This window comes from Cottoperca gobio, chromosome 16 (genome assembly GCF_900634415.1).
Source record: "Cottoperca gobio chromosome 16, fCotGob3.1, whole genome shotgun sequence".
NCBI classification, from domain to species: domain Eukaryota; kingdom Metazoa; phylum Chordata; class Actinopteri; order Perciformes; family Bovichtidae; genus Cottoperca; species Cottoperca gobio.
In genome coordinates, this window is record NC_041370.1 from 11,132,958 (window position 1) to 11,155,265 (window position 22,308).

The 22,308-nt window shown below is 40.7% G+C and overlaps 2 protein-coding genes across 3 annotated transcripts; both read right to left on the reverse strand.

Moving 5' to 3' along the window:
* Window positions 1–2,298: 2,298 nt before the first annotated feature.
* On the reverse strand, window positions 2,299–7,146 carry LOC115021799 (uncharacterized). The gene is made up of 2 exons (XM_029452471.1): window positions 6,697–7,146; window positions 2,299–6,125 (listed from the first exon to the last, which is right to left on the reverse strand). The coding sequence occupies exon 2, from the start codon at window positions 6,109–6,111 to the stop codon at window positions 5,341–5,343; it is 771 nt and encodes a 256-aa protein (XP_029308331.1). The 5' UTR covers window positions 6,112–6,125; window positions 6,697–7,146; the 3' UTR covers window positions 2,299–5,340.
* Window positions 7,147–9,878: 2,732 nt separating this feature from the next.
* On the reverse strand, window positions 9,879–22,168 carry l3mbtl1b (L3MBTL histone methyl-lysine binding protein 1b). 2 transcript variants are annotated; one of them, XM_029452233.1, is made up of 22 exons: window positions 21,745–22,168; window positions 20,173–20,307; window positions 19,624–19,813; window positions 19,299–19,512; window positions 19,073–19,202; window positions 18,798–18,849; window positions 18,410–18,504; window positions 18,160–18,264; window positions 17,740–17,875; window positions 17,108–17,199; window positions 16,872–17,023; window positions 16,438–16,541; window positions 16,134–16,219; window positions 15,918–16,028; window positions 15,286–15,400; window positions 14,930–15,029; window positions 14,235–14,429; window positions 13,874–13,975; window positions 13,709–13,773; window positions 13,435–13,607; window positions 12,603–12,665; window positions 9,879–11,524 (listed from the first exon to the last, which is right to left on the reverse strand). In XM_029452233.1, the coding sequence occupies exons 2-22, from the start codon at window positions 20,281–20,283 to the stop codon at window positions 11,396–11,398; spliced, it is 2,520 nt and encodes an 839-aa protein (XP_029308093.1). In that variant the 5' UTR covers window positions 20,284–20,307; window positions 21,745–22,168; the 3' UTR covers window positions 9,879–11,395. The 2 variants fall into 2 exon arrangements, with proteins under 2 accessions (XP_029308093.1, XP_029308092.1); XM_029452232.1 differs by having other exon boundaries at window positions 19,618–19,813; window positions 21,745–22,166.
* Window positions 22,169–22,308: the final 140 nt, after the last annotated feature.

Here is a 22,308-nt window from a genome sequence, read left to right on the forward strand (position 1 = left end):
TAGCAGGCGTCCCAGAAGCCCAGGTCACAACGGAAACACTGCAGAAACTTCTCTCCTTCCTCAAATCCCACCGACTCCATGGGCTGCTCTGGCTGCTCCTCCTCCTCGCCTGAGCCCAAGAAACACCAGCGAAACAGGACACTTTGATAGCTTTACTGGCATGAGTTTTGACAGAACATGTTGCCAAAAGATAAGATATCAACAAGATCATTAGAAATAAATTGTTCTTGTTTATTATCGAAATTATGTCGACTGTATTGAGTAAAACAGGCATTGAGATTGGAAACCTCTTCTGCAAGAACGACCAAAGCGGCAGGACAAAAAGTTGCAGGAAAGAAAAGACAAACAAGCTAAGAACAGATAATATCCGGTACACTTATTAACAGTTGGATGACAAGCTTTGAATTATTCAGATTTCCGAGACATTTACGTAATGTGTTTTGGACACATTTATTATTCAGGGGGTGCTGAACGTGTGAAAGTGTTGGAGCGCTGTTGAAGGACATAAAGCCAAACTGATGAGCAGCATTGTGCCGAGCATTCGAAGCATCTCAGAAACATTTTTGTTTATTCTGCAGCAGTCTGGAATTAGTTTCTTTGAGTGGATGACTTGTTTTATTCAGGGAGTGCTCCAAGTCTTAAGGCAGCATCGTGTTTTTATTAACTAGACAGATACTGGAATTAATAGAAAAGGTTGGCAGCGGATCGTAGTGCAGGAGTGGGACAAACCCTTCCTTCTTCTGAGCGCGCTGTACTGCTCAATCCCTCAGAATAATATAGCTTGTGTCACACATTAGCTCTTGAAATTCAAAGAAGCCTCTTCCAACAATCAGTAGGAAGTGTGAAATAGCTGACAGAGCACACATTTTTTCCAACTGTCCGTTAAATGTGGCTGAAAATCCCTTCTAAAGTCTTCACTTTAAGCTCATACTATGTCATTTTATATCCAAATAACTGTAAAGACAGCATATTTGGATACAAAAACTCTCTGTCTGCAGATTTAGCTTTGGAGTACAGAGGACATCCAGTTGGCACATGGCTGCTTTAGGTTGCTGCTTTAGGTTGCTGCTTTAGGTTGCTGCTGCTGCTGCTGCTGCTGCTGGAAAAGGACTAATCTCCTCAGGGCCACAAGATGAGTTTCAGTGAGACTTGCAATCCTTATCCCCTCTCATCTTGTTAGCTCGTGCTAGCTCAGGTGGACGAACAAACAAGAGTAGTGAAGTGAAGTTCATTGTGAGGGGAGCTCAGACCTACTAAATCTGTACTGCCGGTTCATTTGGCTCACCGAACCAGTGCAGTGTAATACAACCGTCCTGCAGTAAATCCTCCCCTCATGATCATGTTATCGTGCTCACTTTTTGTTGAAGAGAATAAAATGTGTGGTGCTGTTAAACTGTGTTTCTAATATTTTATATAGCCTATAACTGAACATTATAACCTTCATGAAGTTAGGATTTCTTGCAGAGCTGTAACACTTTATCGATTAGTTGATCAACAGAAAACCTATAGACGACACTTTTGATAAAGGATTTACCTTTTGAGTCATTTTTCAAGCAGAAACGTGATGATCCAGCTTCTCAAAGGGGAAGTTTAGCTGCTTTAAATGATCAATCATTATAGTAAATTAAAAACGTTTGGGTTTTAGACAAAACTAGATATTAGAAAATGTCTCCTTGGACTCAAACTGTTTAATAATCCTTAGTTGTAGCCTTAATTTATTGTATTGGACAGTATGGATATTAGATCAAATAGGCCTTGTTGTTAAGAGCTTGATGTTCATTTTAATTAAGTTGTTAATTCATAAGTATAACCACCAATAATCTGTTGCTCATTAATAATAAGCAACCAAAAGTGATTAAAATGTTCAGTCTTTGCTTTAAGGGATCAAACAAGAAGTTCTAGTGTTTGAGGTGCATCTACTATAAACGGAGCTACTCCATCGTCTTACCGTGAGCAGGTGTGAGCATCATTAGGGCAAAAACACCGAATATTAGTCCTCTCATATTGAGCTGGATACTTCTTCCATTGACTGCAGCATGAGGTGTGCTGAGGAGACCGTTCGGACGCAGGGGATTAGATCAAGAATAGACCTGCGCTTTGTTCTGCACGGATAACAACTGCGGAAAGGCTGAAGATCATAAAACAACGGACGTTTTTTTGAGGAATAACTACAAATTAAAAAAAACTCGCAAGAGGTGGGATGTGGATTTTGGCCACCAGAGATTTTATGTCTCCTTAAATGTCAGAAAATGTAGTTTGGTTTAATAGCTTGTTTTAACTGAAGATACAACGTGAATGTTACATATAAAACCAAGCTGGTAACTCAGCCCTCAGTTTTTTATTAAATACTGAATGCCAGATGTGGACAAAGGTTAAAAACCCCACCTTAGTGGAAAACATTTCTCCATCCAGCTGAGTCTTCTCACTTTTCTTACAAAGACAATACAGACAAAAACATTGTTTTTTCATGCACTGGTCAATTTTGAGAGTTTGGGCTATTTCTCTTCCACAACACATCTTCTTTCAGACAAGTGGAAAGAAAACATCCAAAATACACTTATTTTAATACACCAAAACTTAGCATAAGATAATGCCTCATTTGCATATTTAAACATACATTTTCACAACACTTGTAATACATAAAATAATTGTCTTAGAGTAAGTAACCAACTGGGGAAGTTTCATGGTGATGTGTATTTGTTTGTTTGGGATTCAGTGTTTCCCCTCAACTGAATCCCACTTCCTGCTTCAACAGGTCAACAAAAAAGTATTTTAATTGACTTCTGGCTTGTCGATCACTCACTCACATCTTTTATAGGAATAAAATATATTGATCATCGCTCCTCTCTCTCTCTTACGGAACAAAGAAATTAAATTTGTCCTGAGTCACCGCGGGGTTAAGCAGCTTACAGCCTACGGTCCATCTGCTTAGATATGTATCAATACACAAACACATTAATCTCTCAGAGGAGGGGATTTTGATTCAGTTATATTCTCAATGCAGCAAAAAAAAAAAAAAATGTTGCCGAGTTATGTAACACTAGAACAAGCACTCACACATGTGAACCCTCAAGGATGTCTTGTATTCTGTGTTGCTGCAGTGCTGTTTGCACGTGTGTAAAGATATTAAAATGGCCTCTGGTAGTTTGATGTCAGATTCTGAGAGGATTGATGCCTGGTAAATCAAACTATATGTGACAGGAGACTACAAGAGACAAGAGCACAAAATGTTTCCTGCTACCGACATGGTGTATATATACTGAAATGGTTAGTTGATTAATCTTTTGGGGAATTTTCAAAGCAACACTTTGAAGATGTGTTACTTTTTATCTGTCTTATATATATATATTTTTTTTAAGTGTACTGTTTTTGATTGTTGTCCAGACAGAACAATCAATATGAGGCAATATAAAGACGTGTGATGGCATTTTAATTTGGTTGTGCTGTTACTATATCGCATTATACAGAGGATTCCTATTAAGTCTACCCTCATTGATATAAATGGAGTGGACACATTAATGGAAACACTGCCAGTATAAACACCCCCACCAACTGTAGCCTGCAAAATGACCACACAGTTACATCAACACCTCTCTAAAACAGTTTAGACATAAAACTGAACATTATCACCTTCATAAAGGAATGATTTACTGCAGGACTGTTGAATAAGATTGCATTAGTTTTAACTAGGTGTACCTAATAAACTAGAAATTGAGTGTAGACAAAAAGATTTGACGATAATTGAGAAAATGAGCTGCAGATTAATCGGAAATAATCTTTGGTTGCAGCCCTGACATCCAGCATCGTTCCCTCACGAATGTAAACACATCAGAGCATCTCTCACAGTGCGAAGGACTCATGTATGTGTGATAGTGAGGAGTGAGAGCTGGGTTTTTTCTGAGCGATAAGTGTGAAGAAGGCTGTTTGCATCTTGTTGCAAGATTCAGACACATCTCTCTCATACCTGCTACTGTATTATACATCCAGCATAATGTACCTACACAAAACCCTCTACTGAGTCTGTGTGTGTGTGTGTGTGTGTGTGTGTGTGTGTGTGTGTGTGTGTGTGTGTGTGTGTGTGTGTGTGTAAGAGTGAGATGGGTGCTGTTTTTAGTGAAATGTGTTGCTGGAAATTACAGTACGCTTCGGTCTCAGTCGTCATCTGGATGGCAGGATCCCAGCATGGGCCCGAACAACAAGGAAATACTCTGCAGTCCTAAAGCACCTATAAAAACCTTCAGACTGATCCCCTGTGTAATTAGAGGCTGGGGGAGAAAATGCTGGCGATAATTAAAATCCTACCCCATTTACCTCTTAGACTTTTGCTTAATTGGACCCGATAACATTTTACTCTGCATTGTTTTTGCTCTATTTTGCAGAAGCCAAGGATAGAGCTGGAGGATGGGCTATTTGAATAAAGCGTAGGAATCAGATGAAGTGAGAAGAGATGAAAGGTCGGGATGGTGGGAGAGTGAGGCTTCAGTTACACGACTCATAGGGCCGCTTCTCAGTTAAACTGCGTCAGGAATAACTCATAACAGCCTCACCAGATTTTGTCATTGCTCTTTTCTTTCTATCCACCATCTGATTGACATTCTTTAACATCTCGCCTCACCACACTCGAGAAAAAGGGAGAAAACTGAGCAGCCGACACTGAATTAAAAAAAGAAAAGTTGAATTACAGTAAACCACTGAAACTTGCATGTGTACAGAGCAGCAGCTGGTATTTATAGCGTGGCTGTAGGTGTCGAGTGAGAGGAGTGTGGCCTTGTGCGCTTCTCTTGTTTATACCGAGACACAATTTCCTCAGATAAAGAGTAGATTATAGTATGTGTGAGATTAGATAAAGACTCATTTAGGACCTAATCTGGCTCATCCTCTTAACCAAAACCTCTCCAGCAAGGAAACGTAGACACTGTACCTCTGCATGTGTGTGTGTGTGTGTGTGTGTGTATGTGTGAGAGAGTGAGTGAGTTGGTCCGTGTCCCAGTACGGCACCCAAATTTTCAGCAATCCTCATGTCCAAATATGGTCAAACAAGCAGTTGGCTTTTGGGGATTTGGGGCATGGGTGAGCTCAAAGACAACAGGATGGTGAGTTGACATCAAACAAGCACAGCTCCGAATCTTTCAAACGTGGGTGAGTCAGAGAACGATGTAGGACAAAAACACCCTTCACAGACAGTGACTCAGAGCCACTGCGCCACTCGGAGGCACTAAAACATACCACCAAACATTTCATCTGTTTATTAAGGAATGCATAGTCTCGTTTTAAGTGAGTGTCTGCACGTGAACCTTCCAAATGAATCTCATCATGCATATTTTATGAGACTGTAGAAGTTCAGTGTTGAGGAAGGCCTGTCCGTATGTTGAAATTAATTTCACTGGAGTTGCAAGAGTCTGAGTAGACCATGGAGTGGGAGATGGAGGGGCAGGGGGAGGGAGGGTGAGGAGTTGGCTCCTTGTGGTGCAGGACTCGGGCCAGCAGCGTTGATCTTCCCTCCTCCTCCTCTTCATCTCTACCTCCTGCATCCAAAGGAGGCGGCGGTGATGGCCTGCTGCTGATGTTGGGTGTGTTCCTGGGAGGCGACCCACAGTTCTGGTTTGAGAGGGGGAGCGTGTGGGTCGGAGCGGCCCACTGCCCTCCATCTTTATCCTCCCACTGCTCCTGACAGCTGAAGCTGGGCTGCTCCTGTGAATCCTCCCAGCTGTCTCCCCCCTTCAGATCCTCAAGGTCGTCAGGCGTCCCTCGTCTAAGCACTTCCAGATCCCGGTTCTCATACAGCAGCGTGGCGGCGCAGATGAAGATGAACAGGCCCACTCCCATGACCACGGGCCCGGCCAGCTTCATCCTCTCAATGTGGGTGCTGCCTCGGCCGGTCATCACGGGCTTCGGTGCTGCGGATACGTAGCCCGCAACCGCAACCGCCATCCCCACCAAAACCACCACCACACCCAACAGGAGCCACACGCCCGGGGCAGAGCGCAGGTGCAGTTGGGTCTGGAGGGCTTTACCTTTCTTCAGGTGTCTTTGGCATGCTGGGAGGCACACAGGTGATGACTGGGAAGAGTGGGAGGAGGCAGGGCTGCAGGCGGGACCGGCTGCCGTCATCCTCTGGCTTCAGACTGAACAGAAGACACAGAAAAGAGCAGAAATACAAGAATGAAGTAACATGCAACACCAGAGGGAGAGCACTCGGTGTGTTTGAGAGAAGATAGTTTACTCTGCATTGCACACAACAGGAAATAGCTGCTTTAATAAGACATGTGGCTGGGTTATTGAGATGCCAACATCTCTGCAGCTCCTCCAGTGTCTCTGTGGAGCAACACAGCAGCTTCTATGAACCCGGACTGAACTGTTAAGCATTCATTATCATGGGAATAAAAACGACTGACCCCTTTCAGGATCTTGTGATAACACTTCACAATATCACTGCAGTCACGAAAACAGAGGTGCATTAGTACGGTTATTGCTCTAACTGAACTCATGATTGAATTTCCCCCGAAGCGAGTGAACACAGCGGGTTATTCAACAGGACGCAAGATGACAAATTGCTGTTCTATAAGTGTTTTTTTTTTTGCATGCATCTTTAATGTTATATTTTAATTCAGGCTGCTCAACGGCACCGTTGCTGACTACTAATTCACTGTCCGGTTACTTTAGCGCAGTCAATATAAAATCAGACTGGTTACTTGCCTTGTTTTGGACGTAAATCCGAAACAGAAACGGGCTCCTCGGCATCATAAAAAAACAAACAAATCCTGAGTTGCGTTATTCCTCCCACTCCGTGTGTTAAATCCAGACTTTCACCGTATCCCTCCTCACATTACGACGTGTTTCACACTGTGTGTGGCCAGTGTGCAGCGCAACAGCGCGCACTGCGGAGCCTGAAATGAAGCTTTTATAGTAAATAACAATCTTACTAAAAGTGGTGCAAAGCCGCTCTGCATGTCTCTCTGTGTCCTCCCAGCCTGAGCGCCTCTGCAGCCTGTGTTTTGATTTGTCTCTGTGTGTAGAGGAGGGGTCGTGGGAATGTGTGGCTCGTCCAGGCCAGTCCCACGGTGAGCGCAGTTATTCTTAGTGATCAACAAAACAGTGAAGATACTAAAGGATCAGCCTTCTTCCTCCTCCAGAGACCTGAAAGATGTAGAGAAAATGCATGAAATGTAACCAGGAATTGTACCCTTTACTGAAAGCACCTAACTAGGTTAGGTCTCCTATGATTATTTTTAAAATACAAGATGTACAGTTTTATTTCCTACCTTCCCAGTCAGTTATTATAATCTAATTTCAATTAGTATGAAAATCCATTAGCAGATGCTTAATGTTGCTTATATAATTATACATGTCTTACACTGCAGTGTAACATTTATTCTTATTCTAAACCTGTCGTATTCTCTTTTAGCTTGTTTTTGTTTTTCTACTCTCTTGGCTCTTTAATTACTTTTCTGTAATGTTTTTCTTTCCCTCTTTTGTCTCGATGCTTTAAATGTTTAATGTAAAGCACGTGGAATTGAGTTTCTGAAATGTGCTATTTAAATAAACTTGCTCTGCCTTGTCTTAAAGGGGAACTCCACACATTTAAAAGTGCATTTCACTGGAGTTGTATCTTGTATGGTTTCATGCGTCAAATAAAATGGATTGAATTAGTTTACAGATGTGTGTAAGTATTACTGCTTCCTGTGGAAAGTTGCTCGCATTGCATGTGGATAATGTAGGCGCCAAGGTTTGACATGTGTGGAATACAAAAGACGATAAGTCTGGTTCTGCTGTATCGATTTTTACAATCTGGAAGATCTCTGTTCCTCTTTGGCGGCACATATGGCGATAAACTGTTTTTGCAGGTGTGTGTTTGGATCTCACTTCCCAGTGATCCAACAGTGAGCGCTGCTTGTGATTTTCCCTACACATTTTAAATGTTATTAGCTGGTTAAATGGGCGTTATTAGTGTTTATCGCTACTATTCTAGTGCGTCAGACGGGCCAAATTGCCCCTACAAAAGTGAAACCATGGCGTTTTGAACACAACAAAACAACCTCTTTAGGTTTAGGCAACAGAACTACTTGGTTAGGAAAATATATTGTTTTGGGTTAAAATAAAAGTTTGTAAAGTGAAACTTAACTTGAACACAAAATGTTTTTTACATGGGATGTGAACATCAGTGGATGTAAGTCCTGTCCCTTATGGAGTTTCTCGCTTTTTATACTTCATCACCTGACTTTCACCTTTGCTCTTGATGTAATTACCACGGTCACTAGAGGTTGTGGTTGTCTTCTTGTATTCCTTCTTTCAGTAATCAACCATGTGAATATATGATAAAACCGACTAGTTGGTGTAGCAGCCCTCTTTTGACCCACATCTATGAGGCTGATAACTGCCATTTGATCAGTTGATAACATTTAAACTGGGTGTTTTTCCTGGGAACGTCGCCATAGACACCCAGCTCGTAATAGAGCGGGATGACGACTTTTTGTAGTACGACCCTGAATGTTAGCGTTGCACTTGTTCCCTCGACAAAAAGCCAAAAAGATTTTTCCATTGGATTTTGGATTATCGCAGAAAATAAGCTATGTGGCAAACATACATTTATGATACTTACACGTCTTGTTCAGCAAGATGTTCTTCACAAATAAACACAACTTTTATGAATTTGTGAAGGATAAATACAATCGGCAGACGTGAAAAGCTAAACGATGGTGTTTAGTCGTCTCATTGCGCAACTTGTTAGTAACTGTCTTTTTTAAGACACGTAAAAACTTCAAAATTCATATTTTCTGCACATTTTAAATCGAGGAACAGAAAGTTAAAACCTCTTAATATTTATATAAGCTTGTGTCATCAGGGTGCCATAGGCTCGATCACCATTGTGTTCCCTCCTTTGGCCAAAGATGGTAACTTAACAGACTTTTGGTAAAATTAAAATCTTGAAGTTTATTACGTTAAACTGCGTGAGTTGGGCAATGTTATAGGAGTGCAATGCTAAATCAATGGGGAACTCTTTTAAGGTCGATCACAGCGCTCAATTTTATTGTGTGATTCCCCCCCCCCCCCCCCCATCTCTGCTACATCCCGTTCACAAAGTAGCTGCATGTGGGTCATATCATGTTTATTTTTAACAGACAAAAAAACTACATGCCTATATGCCCAGGGGCTCAAGACATAATCAGTTTGTTAATACCGATGCTTCACAGTGTACGGAGCATTTTATTTTTCTACTTGATGGAGTTAGAGCCAGTTTGAACGAGGGCCCCATCTTAAGAGTCACACAGAGTATCTCGGGAGAGTCATGAGATGATTGATGGAATAAGACAGAAGAACAAAAGTTCATTTTTATTTACTTTTCCCTAATAGTTTTATTTGACTTATTTGGGCCTCATAAATGAAACCACTTGAGAAGTTTAGAGGGGAAATTACTCTTTGCTGACTACTAACAACTCACACATCTGAGAACCAGACACTGTTGATCTGAAACGGGGCGTGAAACAAAAGGTTCTAGATAAAATATCAATTTGCCAAATAACTTGTGTGCTAGAGTGAAAAGTGCAACACTTCCCTTTGAAGTAAAAGTATTAAGTAGCATAAAATTAAAATACTCAAAAGTGCAAGAACCTCAAAGAAAATAAAAATGTAAAGTGCAATACTTGAGTAAATGTACTGTTACTTTCCACCTCTCACTTTGAAGCTAAACGTTTAAGCCAACACAGATGTCCTGAAAGCGCGATCAATTAAAGTTTAACATCTACTGAGCACTCAAGAAAACAGGAAACTCCATCCGCTGTTTGAAGTCCATGTGAAGGTCAGAAGCTCCAGAAGAAAAGCGAGTAGATTTAGTTGTTATTGTTTTGTCAAAGGATGTTACCTCAAAAATGCATTAAGTACTTTAGCGAATGTGTTTTCCACTTCTGTAAATAAGTCAATAGAAAAACATACAGATAAAGACCAGGTTTAGATTATCTGTGTGGTGAAATGCCTGACGTTAAATGAGGACAGCAGACCGTGTGCATTCTCATTTATTTTTCACCCATTCACACTTTCCATCGACCAGCCATAGCTTTACCTCGGAGCCAAAAACAGCGTACCATTCCCCTTTAAATTAGAATACATAAATAAAAGCTGTTTGCATATAAACAGTTGCTGATGTACACATTCCAACTTGCTGAAGTACACGCTGATTTACAAAGACACTGACAATGTTTCTTTTTTTCTCAAAATCTTTGTATGAATTGAGGCTCGTATTTTTCAGTTCACTGCCACAATGTCCTTCCCTTGTGGACAGATGTACAGCCTTTGCATAACCAAGCAGGAGTAAACTCTTGTTAGGGAGCGAGGACAGTCCTTTTGTAGCTGTATACTATTTACAATGTGAATGAAACAAGATAATATCAACAAAAACGACTAAAAGTTTTTTTTTTTTTTTTAAACATTCATATTCATGTGCCGTTCCCAAAAACAAAAACGAGAATAAAAGCAGATAGAGAAGAACGGAGCTGGTTCGTTGTCTCGTTCCACTTTAAGAGACTGCAAGTTTCCTTGATTCAACATTTAGCCCTTAGCCCTGCTTGTCACACAACAATCCTCGGACCAGAAAAGCACACAAGGGCTGATGGGAAAATACATCCTTGTATCTCAAACACTCTTAGTCACATTTGTGCACACACACACACACACACGCGCACACACACGCGCACACACACGCGCGCCCACACACACACACACACACACACACACACACACAGTCTTTACCATCCCCCATTCAATCTAAGCTTCAGCCAACTCCAATTAAATCAAACTCTCTTGCCTTCGGGCCTGTGGAGTTGCCCACGTTCTCCATCTACAGGAGACAGGATGAACTACATAGTGCTTCTGCTCCACTGGGTTTCACATTTTAAACCTCTCGCCACCTCACGATTGTATTTTGCAGCTTTTTAAAAAAAAAAACATCTGTTGCCAAGTAAAATGCAACAAAGCACAAACGCTCTTGTTCCATCTGCTCTGAGCTCAAGCACCATTACAGTTCAATAATGCAACAGAATTGTGACAATAAATCCAATTCATAAACTGTACAATGTTAAGAAGCATTGAAGGTGCCTGTAGTTCTTTCTTTTCTTTTTTTATAAATGATTCAGTAAACAAACACGATATAAGTCAAGGAAACTTATGGTATCATGTAAAACTCTCCCTCAGGTTGATCAGTACTGTCCATCATGGAGAGAGAAAGAGAGGGGTGGTGGACGTTTTTCTGCGATGATGGCTTCCACTTGAGTCGTTCCTGTCGCTGCACCGACGAAACCTGTTCTGGCTGATTTGTTCAAATGTCTTTATAGCTGAGTGTTGATGAAACCGGAGCTGAGGGGCCGGTTAGTAGGAAGTGATTCCTCGTCAGTCTTTAGAGGTTTTACTCTTCGTCTGCGTTCTTCAACATGAGGATGGAGTTGTAGATCTTCAGGGCGGGTCCTAATTTGATTGACAGGATCTTGACGATGTCCGCTTGCGTAAGCAGCAGGAAGGCCTCGCCGTCTATTTGCTAAATAAGAAAGGGGTAAAAAAAGAAAGAGGTTTTATCTTTGTTTTTACAAACTAATCCAGATTCTGATTCTTTTCCCTGAAGCTGTTGGTCCACACTAACCATCATTACAACTGCAGTAACTGATATTTATGCCACTGGATTACTTACTTGCAAAAACAAGTAACAAGAACATAACGTTGACATATCGCGTTTTAAATTGATACAAAAAAAACTAGGCCAGCAGTTTCCTATTTACACATCCAGCAGCAGATATGGAGCAACATTATTATTAGAGTACAATATTCATCTGGTATATCTGACTCTTTAGCTGCTCCACTGTGTTAACCAGCTACTCTCTAACTGTGTCTGTCCGCCTTTTCATAAAACAAAGTTTAATTAAATGCTGAGCAAAAATTAATTTCAAAGACAGAACTTGCCATGAAGTCAAGAAGCATGTAAAAAATGTTTTGGATGACTTTATAATCATATGAAAAGCCACAGCCCTTAATAATGTTGCTGAGTAATATATGCAATGGGAATGAATAAGCACATTTCTGCACTTTGTTTTTATGAACATCAGTTTATAACTGTACATGTCATCATAATGGGCCTATTTACAGTGGATTAATGTGACATTATGTGAGTGTATACAGTATATATAGTAAAGATTACAGTTTGACTAAATCAATCATTAGTTAGCATTGATATGAAAACATTAATTCCAGGGATGTCTTATTATGAAAATGTATGCAAATGTTATGAAAATGCAAGAAACTTCATATAATTATGCAGAGCTGCACATCAAACCCACTAATAAGGAAACTTAAAAGTCTGCACACAGTGACTGCTAATAAAAAACATGATTCAATATGCAAAGACATTTTGGGCCCTTTTTCCATCTGCTTTATGTCAAACACACACAAACACACACACAGGTGGCCGCAATACATAAACATTGAATTCATTAAGTCAGTGCTTATTGCTGCCACCTGTGTGTATGCCTCATGTATTGCTTTTGAAGTTTTAGCATCTATCTACTACACTATAATCTTCATTGATTATAAATTAAAGTAATGTTTAGTTGAAAAGTGCTTACCTCTGTTTTAAATGTCGCAGCATGTTCTTTACATCCTGGTAAACCTTTGACGAAAGTGGCCACCTGATGAAAAAAAGAGAAACAATTTACAGCACAAAGCTACAGACAGGCTGTCAAACACAGAGATGTTTGTAAAAGTTAAATATCGCTGTAGCGAATTCAATTATTAATTTTTTTACGATCAAAGCTTCTATTGAGGTTTTTGAATGAAGCTCAGAATGTCTTTCATCGTATTTTATGACATCACCCTATAAAAAATTATTGTAGTTGTATAAATGTAATTTATGGTGCTGTTAAGATTGCTGCTAGACCGCCCCGTTAAAACAGGTGTGTGAGGCAAGCAGGAGAGCAAAACGTTTCTTTGTTTTTGAAAGTGCCAACAAATATGAATTGAAGCAGAATATTTTCTTTAGATAAAAAACTATTACGATCTTTTTTCAAATAAATGTTGAACTTCACAACGCTCTGGAGCTATTGGAAATGTTTGGATCACATGAGTCTAATCCTACAAATATTAATAATAATAATACAAATAATATTAGTGTAGCTTCTCTTTGACAGAACCGAATGAATAGACGTACAAAACTAAATGAATTCTGCTTCGAAGCTTCTAACTGTTCAGTGTACACATCTACTACAAATCAAAGTGTCTTGCATGCCTTTATTGAACCGACAGGCAGAAAGAGGGCACCAATTCCGAACCAGAGAAGCTCCTTGAATATTCATGCACAGCTTCCCTGAACAACTAGATGCCTTCATGTTGGGCGAGTGAATGAGGAGCATGTCTGCTTTTCATGTGTTGGCGCAGTGTCAGTGTGTAAGCATGTCCGACCTCCTCTGCGCTCCAAGTGGCCACTCTCTTGGCAGTCAGCCCCAGGACCTCCGGCAGCAGCTGGCAGTGTTTGTCCCAGCAGAGAGCCACCCGGTGGGGGGGGGAGGCAGAGAGGCCAGGGGAAAACACTGACTCGTGGAGGGCCTGCTGGAGAGAGATGGTGTCTGGAGAGGCTGAGGAGGGGGGGAAGAGAAGGAAGGACGGCAGTCAGTGGGAGAGAGGTGATGATTTACATGCTTTTATCACGTCTCATTTTACGCACAGTCACACGCACCTTTACTATCGCCAATCTCCTCTTTAACGTAGTGCATTTTCAGGTATTTGGGAACGGGAGCGGTCCTGAAGAAACATACAGGTTAGAAGTCTCTAAGACAGGAGAACATCTTTTACAGTGAGCTGCAGCAGCACAGCTTGGTGTGGTGGTTTCATGTGATGGTACCGTTTAGGCCTCGTTCCATTGTGGCTCTGCTCGCTGGCTCCACCTGCTGGCTCCGGCTGAGTGTTACGTGCTAAACGCTCAGCTTCCACCGTCACCGGTTTCCTAGCAACACAGATAACCCACTCTTAGATACAGACCACTGGATAGAGCTGCATGCGAAACACTAAAAATGAGTTATTTTGGAAGTGCTAGTAGATTTTTTAAAAGGGACAGTACAACCCAAGTCATCTTACCAATAGTGCCATTAACTGGGTCATCGTTTCCTCAAATTGTGCCATCTAGCTCCGTTATATTCGAGAGAAAGCAGACACCTCTATTTTGCGGTGAACTGTCCCTTTTCTGTGGAATGACAGCCACAAACCTGTTCAGAGAGTCTTCAGCTCCTTCCGGCTGGTCTGGCGTTGAGGAGGTCTGCGTCGTGGTGTTTGTGTGAGGATCCGGGCGACGCCCCCGTGGATGAGGTCCGCTGAGTGCGAGGGGTCGTTCTCCGCTGAGGCGATCTGGCAGCAAGCCCTCTTTGTTCAGATTAACATCCGAGTAGGGACAGCTCACCTGACTGCACACACAAAAGATAAACAAACTTTACCCAGGATTAAAACAAACTGCAACTTTTGACTTTTGATACTCTGCTATAAAACTGGTTACAACAAAAAGGAAGAAAAAAAGATAATAATCACCTTAAAAGAATCAAAACATTCAATTTTACATTTTAAAAGGATTCTTTCTCCTCCTGTAACCATGAAACTTAACTATTAATGTGCTGCTTGAGTGACAGATTACAAAATGAAGAAATTTGAATAATAATTTAGAGGGAGGTTTTTATATAAAGCACTTTGTACAGCATTAACATCAGAATAAAAGGTATATTAAAAAGTATAACTTTCAAGTACAAATGAGAGTTTACTGAGAAGTCAAATAATTAAGAATATGTAGGAAAATAAAATATTATACTATATTCACTATGAAGTAAGTGATTTGGAAAATAATCATATGTGCTATACGACAGATTGAGAAACAGAGAAAGTGAAAGCACAAAACTGATGATGTGCTACTAACGTGTAGTGTGTCCCATAGCGAGGTCCTCTAATGTGACCAACCCCGTTGCATCCTGGGGTAGGACATCCTTGTCCCGGAGCAGTCACTAAATCACTGGAGCCTAAGAATCACACACACCACACACACCACACACACACACACACACACACACACACACACACACACACACACACACCACACACACACACACACTTTTCATTTGTAATTCATTACACAGAAGTTAAATGAAGGCAGAGACAAACTTTGCTGACTCATCTGTTGAATTTACAATTCTAGATCCGTCTCCTAAGACTGACCTCTCTGAATATCAGGCAGGACAGACAGGAAGAGTGTGTGAGTGAGAGACTGCGTCTCACCGTTCGGGTATTGTAGTGGGTGTCCAGTTTTCTGACACCACCCTACAGGGTGCAGATCAGGGCAGTCTGTCTCCACCCAATAGTTATACTCTGAACTCCAGCCATCAAAATGAATCTAGATGAGAAGAGCAATAGCAATTAGACTGAGCAAGTTGAAACACATCCTGACAAAGGTTAGAATAGTTTTGAATTATTCATTTGTTTTTATCTAATTTTAAACTTTTCAATTTCATTTATTTAGTTTTTTTGTTAGTGTGTTTGCCAGTTTTAGTTTAGTTTCAGTTTTTCCAGAACGGTTTAGTTTGTTTTTGTTTGGGCCAGAAATATGTAGCTACAGATACATAGAAAACACATGGTTGGAGAACTGTGCAGGAATGGCCATAATGTTTAAATCTTTTGATTTGGGAATCAACTTGAGTTGTCTTTCACACGACTCACAAAAAACTGAAACTAATTTACGTTCATTTCCATTATTATTATTTTTAAATCAGGAAATATCATTTAAGTTTAGTTCTTCTTAAAGAATATTGTTTTATTAAATATCAGTTTACGACAATATTTTTCACTGCTTATTTTAGTTTAAGTTTAGCTCACGATAATAACCCTGAACCTGACGAGGAGCCGTGTTGTACCTTTAGTCGGTGGTCCTCTGTGTCCGTTATAGTTGTAACACGGATGAGCATGGGGTTCCTCTTATCCACAGCTTCCACTTTCATCCCAAACTGGAAGCCGTGCGGCGGTCGCTGCAAACACAAGGCAGAACAACGATCACAAGACTATATCTAGACTATTGTCCTTATTATAAATCTTTGTGTGTATTTGTGTATTTGTGTGTGTCAGAATTGTACCGGCTTGAAAGCCCGAGCTGGAGCCGCCTGTGTGCCCGTCTCTTCCAGGTATTTCTCCCATGAGAAACTCTTGGGCTGCTTATATTCTGCGGAGAGGGAATTAGATGCATTAGATTCAGTCTGAACATCCACAGGAACTTACTTATACAATTAGCTTCATTATAATTACTTTAAAATGATTTAGCAATGCATTGATTGCACAAGTAAACAATAATTTCACCAGAATCTAAAAGTTGTATTAGTATTTATTTCTGATAGTGTTAGATTCTGCATACTCTAGTATATTGAAGAAGTTTATACTGACCCACGTGTGTCTTGGTCTGTGTCTTACCAGCTGGAGTGGTCAGAGTTAGCTCAGCATCTTCACAGTAACCCACAGGATGGATATATGGACTGCTAGCGTCACACCTTCACAAACAAAACAACCACCAGGTAAACAGGAACACAGTAACAGCCCAATTTTAGACTTTTTCAAAAGTGTTAATTGAGCTCTGTAGTTAAATATGTTTGCCCAACTTTTCCCAGACCTTTTGTCCAATTTACAAACCTGTCGAGACCTGATCACATTCATTTCCAATACCTTTCCATACCTTAAATACACAGGCACCATGTGGATGTCGTGCAGACATTACACTACCGTAGATTTCACTTGTATTTAAAGCTACAGTAGTCCTCCAAGTGGACTGGGGGATATCTTTGGATCACGCTCGTTCCTTCAGTCTTAAACCGGGCTCTTACCAGTAATCATATGTGTCATCCCAGTTGTCAAAATGAATGAGCAGTCGGTTGTCAACAACAGCAGCAATGGTTGCTACACAGATCAACGATGGGTTCTTCCTGTCGATCGCCTCCAGCTTCATCCCTGCTCTGAATCCAGACGGAGTCACAGACTGAAAAATAAACATACACATAAAAACCCTGAATTTAGGAACAATCTGATGGCTTTTGAGCGTACAGATTGTGTTGATACTTACTGTGTTGAGGCTCTTGAAAAGGTGTTTTGGGGCCAGCTGACCCCTACAGTTCTTCACATACATGCTCCAATTAAACTCTCCGTCCTTACAACCTACAAGACAAATCACTCAGTAAAGCGGTTTGTAAAATAGTGTAAATCTTGCAAGCTATTTTTTTATCTAGTCTTAGTCCTGTGTTGTTTTTGGTCAAGTCTTAGTTGACTTAAAGTCTGGGCTGTTTAGTTTAATTTCTTTTAAATTAAAATGTCAGTGTAGTGTTTTAGTCAATAAAGAAATTGTAGCTATTTTAGTCATTACATCATATTAAACATTTCAGTCAAATCTAGTTTAGGTAAAATATCACATTGTTTCTTTCTCCCAAGCCCTGTTGTTGTCAGTGTTAACTTTAACCTAAGTAAATAACTCCAGGCTCTCCTGACTGTGCTCACTGTGTGCTGCAGGTGTAATCCTGTCTCCTCTTTTCCGTCAACTAAAACAAAGAGATTTTGGTAAAGTTTTTTTTTTTGGTTTCCTCCCCCCGTCAACAATACTGCATGTAGATATAGTCAGTTATAGCTAATGAAATCAGTGCCCTCTCGCTTTAGTCATGAAAAAAGATATGTGTGTGTGTGTGTGTGTGTGTGTGTGTCTACCTTTAGGCAACAATAACTTATGCCCATTCTTCTCACACCAGCCAGCTGGTTTCATGTCCCATGAGTCGGCATTGGCCCAGAAGTCATAGCATTCTGGGTAACCATCAAAGTGGAGCCTTACCCTATAGCCTTGGATCTGAGAGGCAAAGGGACAGTCAGATTCTTCATTTTATATATATATATATATATATATATATATATATATATATATATATATATATATATATATATATATATATATATATATATATATATATATATATATATATATATATATATATATATATATATATATATATATATATATAGAGAGAGAGAGAGAGAGAGAGATATATATATATATATATAGAGATATAGAGATATAGAGATATAGAGAGAGAGAGATGTGCTGTTGTCACAGACAGCCATTAGCACACATACCTCTGCAACAGTGAGTACACAGAACAGAGAGGGGTGAGACGGGTCCAGCCCCTCCAGCTTCATCCCCACCTTAAAACTGTTCCTGCTTTGAGGAAGCGACTGGTGCTGCAAGACAAATGTACAATCATAGCACAGTCATGATTTGGCTTATCGGAGACCAAATAAACAAAACCATCTGGTTATAATTTTTTTTTTTTTTTTTTTTTAAAGGTATATAAAAAATTGGCCAGAGTATATGGGTGAAAAATACCTCTTTGAATAGTTTAACAGGCGCAGCGATGGCCCGCTCCTCTTCCAAGTAAGCTGGCCAGCTCCATGCCCGTTTCTTATTGCCTGGGGCAGCCACTGAGGGTTTGGCAAAAAAACATTAGTATTATGCACTGTAGGTGGCGCATGAGGACCTCCATCCATCACATTCTTGAGGAACATACAGATGCACATAGTTTGAGATTTATTTTATTCAGATCAGCTCCGTTTACGTGCTAATCTTCTCAAATTGTGATATTTTAGGAGTAAATAATGTTTTAAGGCATCACTATATGTCATGGTCATGTGAAAACATATCTATAATATTGATAGAACCTAATTAATAAAAACTCTCACTCATTCCTGTCTATAGAGGCAGCAGCCCAACATACCCAGTTTGGCTATTTTGGCACCTCGTTTGCCTTTGGTCGTCTTGGCCTTTTCCTACAAAAGGTCAAATGAAAGAATAAGTCAATAATATTTTTTTCTCAATCCTCTTGTGTGGTTTCTCAACTTAAAGATGGAGTGAATAACTTTCAGAATAGAAAAATAAGATACCTATCAGCAAAAATGAGTAATTACAGTAACACATCACCGAACACTTGAGTGGCGTGTAGCTCTGAAAGGGAACAACACTGGAAACAAATGCTAAAGGTATGCTCCTTACCTCTGGTTCTTCTTGGTTGTCTTCCTCTTCTTCACCAGAATCCATATAGATCTTCCTCTTTTTGCGCACACGTTTACCCAGCCTCTCACCCTCAACTGCTTGACTCTCCCTTGCTTCTGCTGGAGACGATCTGTAGAAAAGAAAGATTTGACTGGTGATGAAACTAACAAAACAAAAATAATATGACAACAAAGAGGCATTAATGAGCCCGTGTGTGTGATTGTACCTGCCACTGGAGGGCTGGGCACAAATGGAACTACAGAATTTGCCCTGAAGGAGGGCATCCCGGGGAACACGGCCACCACAGGCCCTGCACCTTGACAGCTCCCCATTTGGACCCATGTCTGCGCTAGAGCCAACCTCAACACTGGGACCAACCTCCACACTGGGGCCCTCCATACTGGGGCCCTCCTCTAGAGACAGAAGCACAGGACCGGGGGCTAGGGGACAAAGCACAAAGAAGGGCTGAAACTGACGGATAAAAAGTAAACACTGCAATTCTTTACAATAACAATGTTGTAAGGGTTAAACGTGTGCTGTCATACCTTTACCTTGAGACGATCCTGGCTGACTCTGATTGGCTGTAGCTGTGGCTGTGCCAGTCTGTGATTGGCCCTCTGGTGGAGGGGTGGGGGTGTGGGACTGTGCTGGGTCCAAGGTCTTGCGGTTAGGCTCTGCCTTTTGCCCTTTGACCTCTAGGTCTGTGACAATCTCAAGAGTCCCAAACTCTGTCATGCGGAACTGAAAGACACAAGTAAGGTAGAAACAGGTATACTCATTACAGATACATCACTCCTAATTTATTTTGTCTCCTTATGAATTAAGTTAGTGGATCACAGCCAAAATATTACTCACATGAATTAAATATATGGCATGCCCCGTGTGAAACAGCTCTCGTTCTCTTTCCCCCGTACAGGTTAATGTTTTCTTTAATTAAAATGTTTTTTTTTTTTTTTAGAAAGTTAGTAGAGGTGGTTTTAATTTCAGGCCTCTACTATAAAACCCAACAGGAAACCCCTCTCTTACAAATAAAGACTTGTACACAAACATTAACACAATCAAGAGATGATCCCGGACAGGAACATAAATCTCTTTCGTACCCTGATGTCACTGCCTGGCAGCGTGGCAATACCATCCTTCCAGTCCAGAGCACCCATCATATCAAACTCAGCTCCCTGGGAGGGGCCATCACTGGGTGGAGTGTCGGTCATTCCCACACCTATGATATCCCCAACCTGCAAAAACAAAATAACAGTCCCATGACTATACTGATAACTGACACAAAAACGTTACAGATGTTCAAAATGTAACAGAGGTTGAATAGAAAGGTTCTGTCCATAACTCTGACATTGTTCTCAGTCTATTATGATGACCGTCTGAATATCACAGTGTAGCAGCCCCCCTACATGGTTTACCTACAAAGTGCTCCCAACGACGAATGCAGCTTCTACCTGCACTTGTAAAGAGCATTTCCCAACTTCACAGCTAGATGGCGACTGTGTGCTGGCTTGCAGGCTACACCATGCACTTCGATTTCAGACAAACAGTCAATAATAATATTGTTTCTCTGGTGAACTAAGAGGGAAATGCGTGCACAAACGGCCCCATTGGAGTGAACCTCCATCAGGATCATTGACAAACATGAGGAAAAATGTCTCAACTTGAAGTTAACAACACAAGTTCATCTTTTCCTTGTTTTAACGGTATCTCTTAAAACCGGCTGTGTGCCTGGTTATTAACAAGTGAGAGGGTAATTTGTATATCGATTTCAAAGGGAACACTGTTTTCTGCACTGACTGGCAAAACTTAAAAGCGTATTAATCCGACTAATATTACGATATAACGTTTTAGTCTTGACGCATGTTCAACTGAATTAAGGTGATATTTTCTCTTTGCATGGTGGTTATAACCATGTGGAAAGTAAACAACAGGCCGAGCTAATGGCTCTTGATTAAGTTTGACTTTGCATTTGATACCTCAGTTTTATTCTAGCCATAAATAAAGTGCATGTTGGAGCGCCCATGATTAGCATTCGTCTTATACAAAATGGCGGAACATAGGAAGAGGCCACCAACACGTTTAAACTATGTAAATTACTCAAGTTACCCATTTAAACAAATCATGCAAAGCGGCTACGTGTCGAACAAAAGCAAATGTTTGCTGTGTAATTTCCTGACTTTGTGTTTTCCATCACTCGAGTTATTTTCTTCACTTTCCCCTTGTCACGGAATGTCAGCCCAGGTTGCTAGCTAGCGCTGACATGAAGCTAACAGTCAGCTAGCTCTACTCCGTTCACTTGAACTGAGGTTTGCTAGACAGCTAGCCGTAGCATTGTGACTGGATGCAGCCAGCTAAGGACAATCTGTAATAAATAAGTTTCCTGGTTAATAACAATAGGAAAACGCATTTTGGAAAACGCCAATATTTCGCATAATATCACACACTGTCACAATAACATCGTGCTACTGTTACGAGCTTCAACATTGTTGCTTGATTAATTTCTTCAATAGAAACTTGAAAAAAACGATTTATTCTCGCCGTTTTAAATCAGAGTGGAAATAATGTGAACAAACGCTAAATAACAAGGCGAAGGCCGCTTTTTCAAATTGTGTCACTGTTAACAGCAATAAATGGGTATTAACGCCAGTATTGTTTAAAAATGTGGAACTCACCTCGTTTCTGTTTTAACTCTTATTTAGAGCTGCTGGATAGAAGGATGCGCATGCGTGCAAGATGCGCTGCCTGACAACTTTGGATCTCGGAAAAGTTCAGTTTACTATCGGTGGTCAATACTAGGCCTCTTTACACTTATAACACGCCCAAAACTCGGTTCAGTGCCGATATAACGAATACTACCGATGGTTGGAGCTCATACCCCCCTTTTGCTCACAACAGCCTTAGAAGTATTTCCCTAAAGAAGTACGACAGTGTATCAATGGAGCGCAGGGACCGCAGTGTCTTCCATGACCGTTGAGGAGCGGTTGGTTCCACTGTGGTCAAACTGGCCGCTTCTATAAACCGTCTACGGCCGTTAAACAGCTGATTTGTGTAGATGCAATCCGAGTACAGGCGATAATCAGTTTACATACGCCGGTGCTAACTGTAGGATTAAACACTTAGGCCTGTAAAATCACCCGAAGTGACATTTTTTAACCGAAAACGATCAAAATACGTTTCTACACAAGAGACAGGACTGGTTTGGCTCTTAAAACATATATACAGTTATTTCGGCTGGT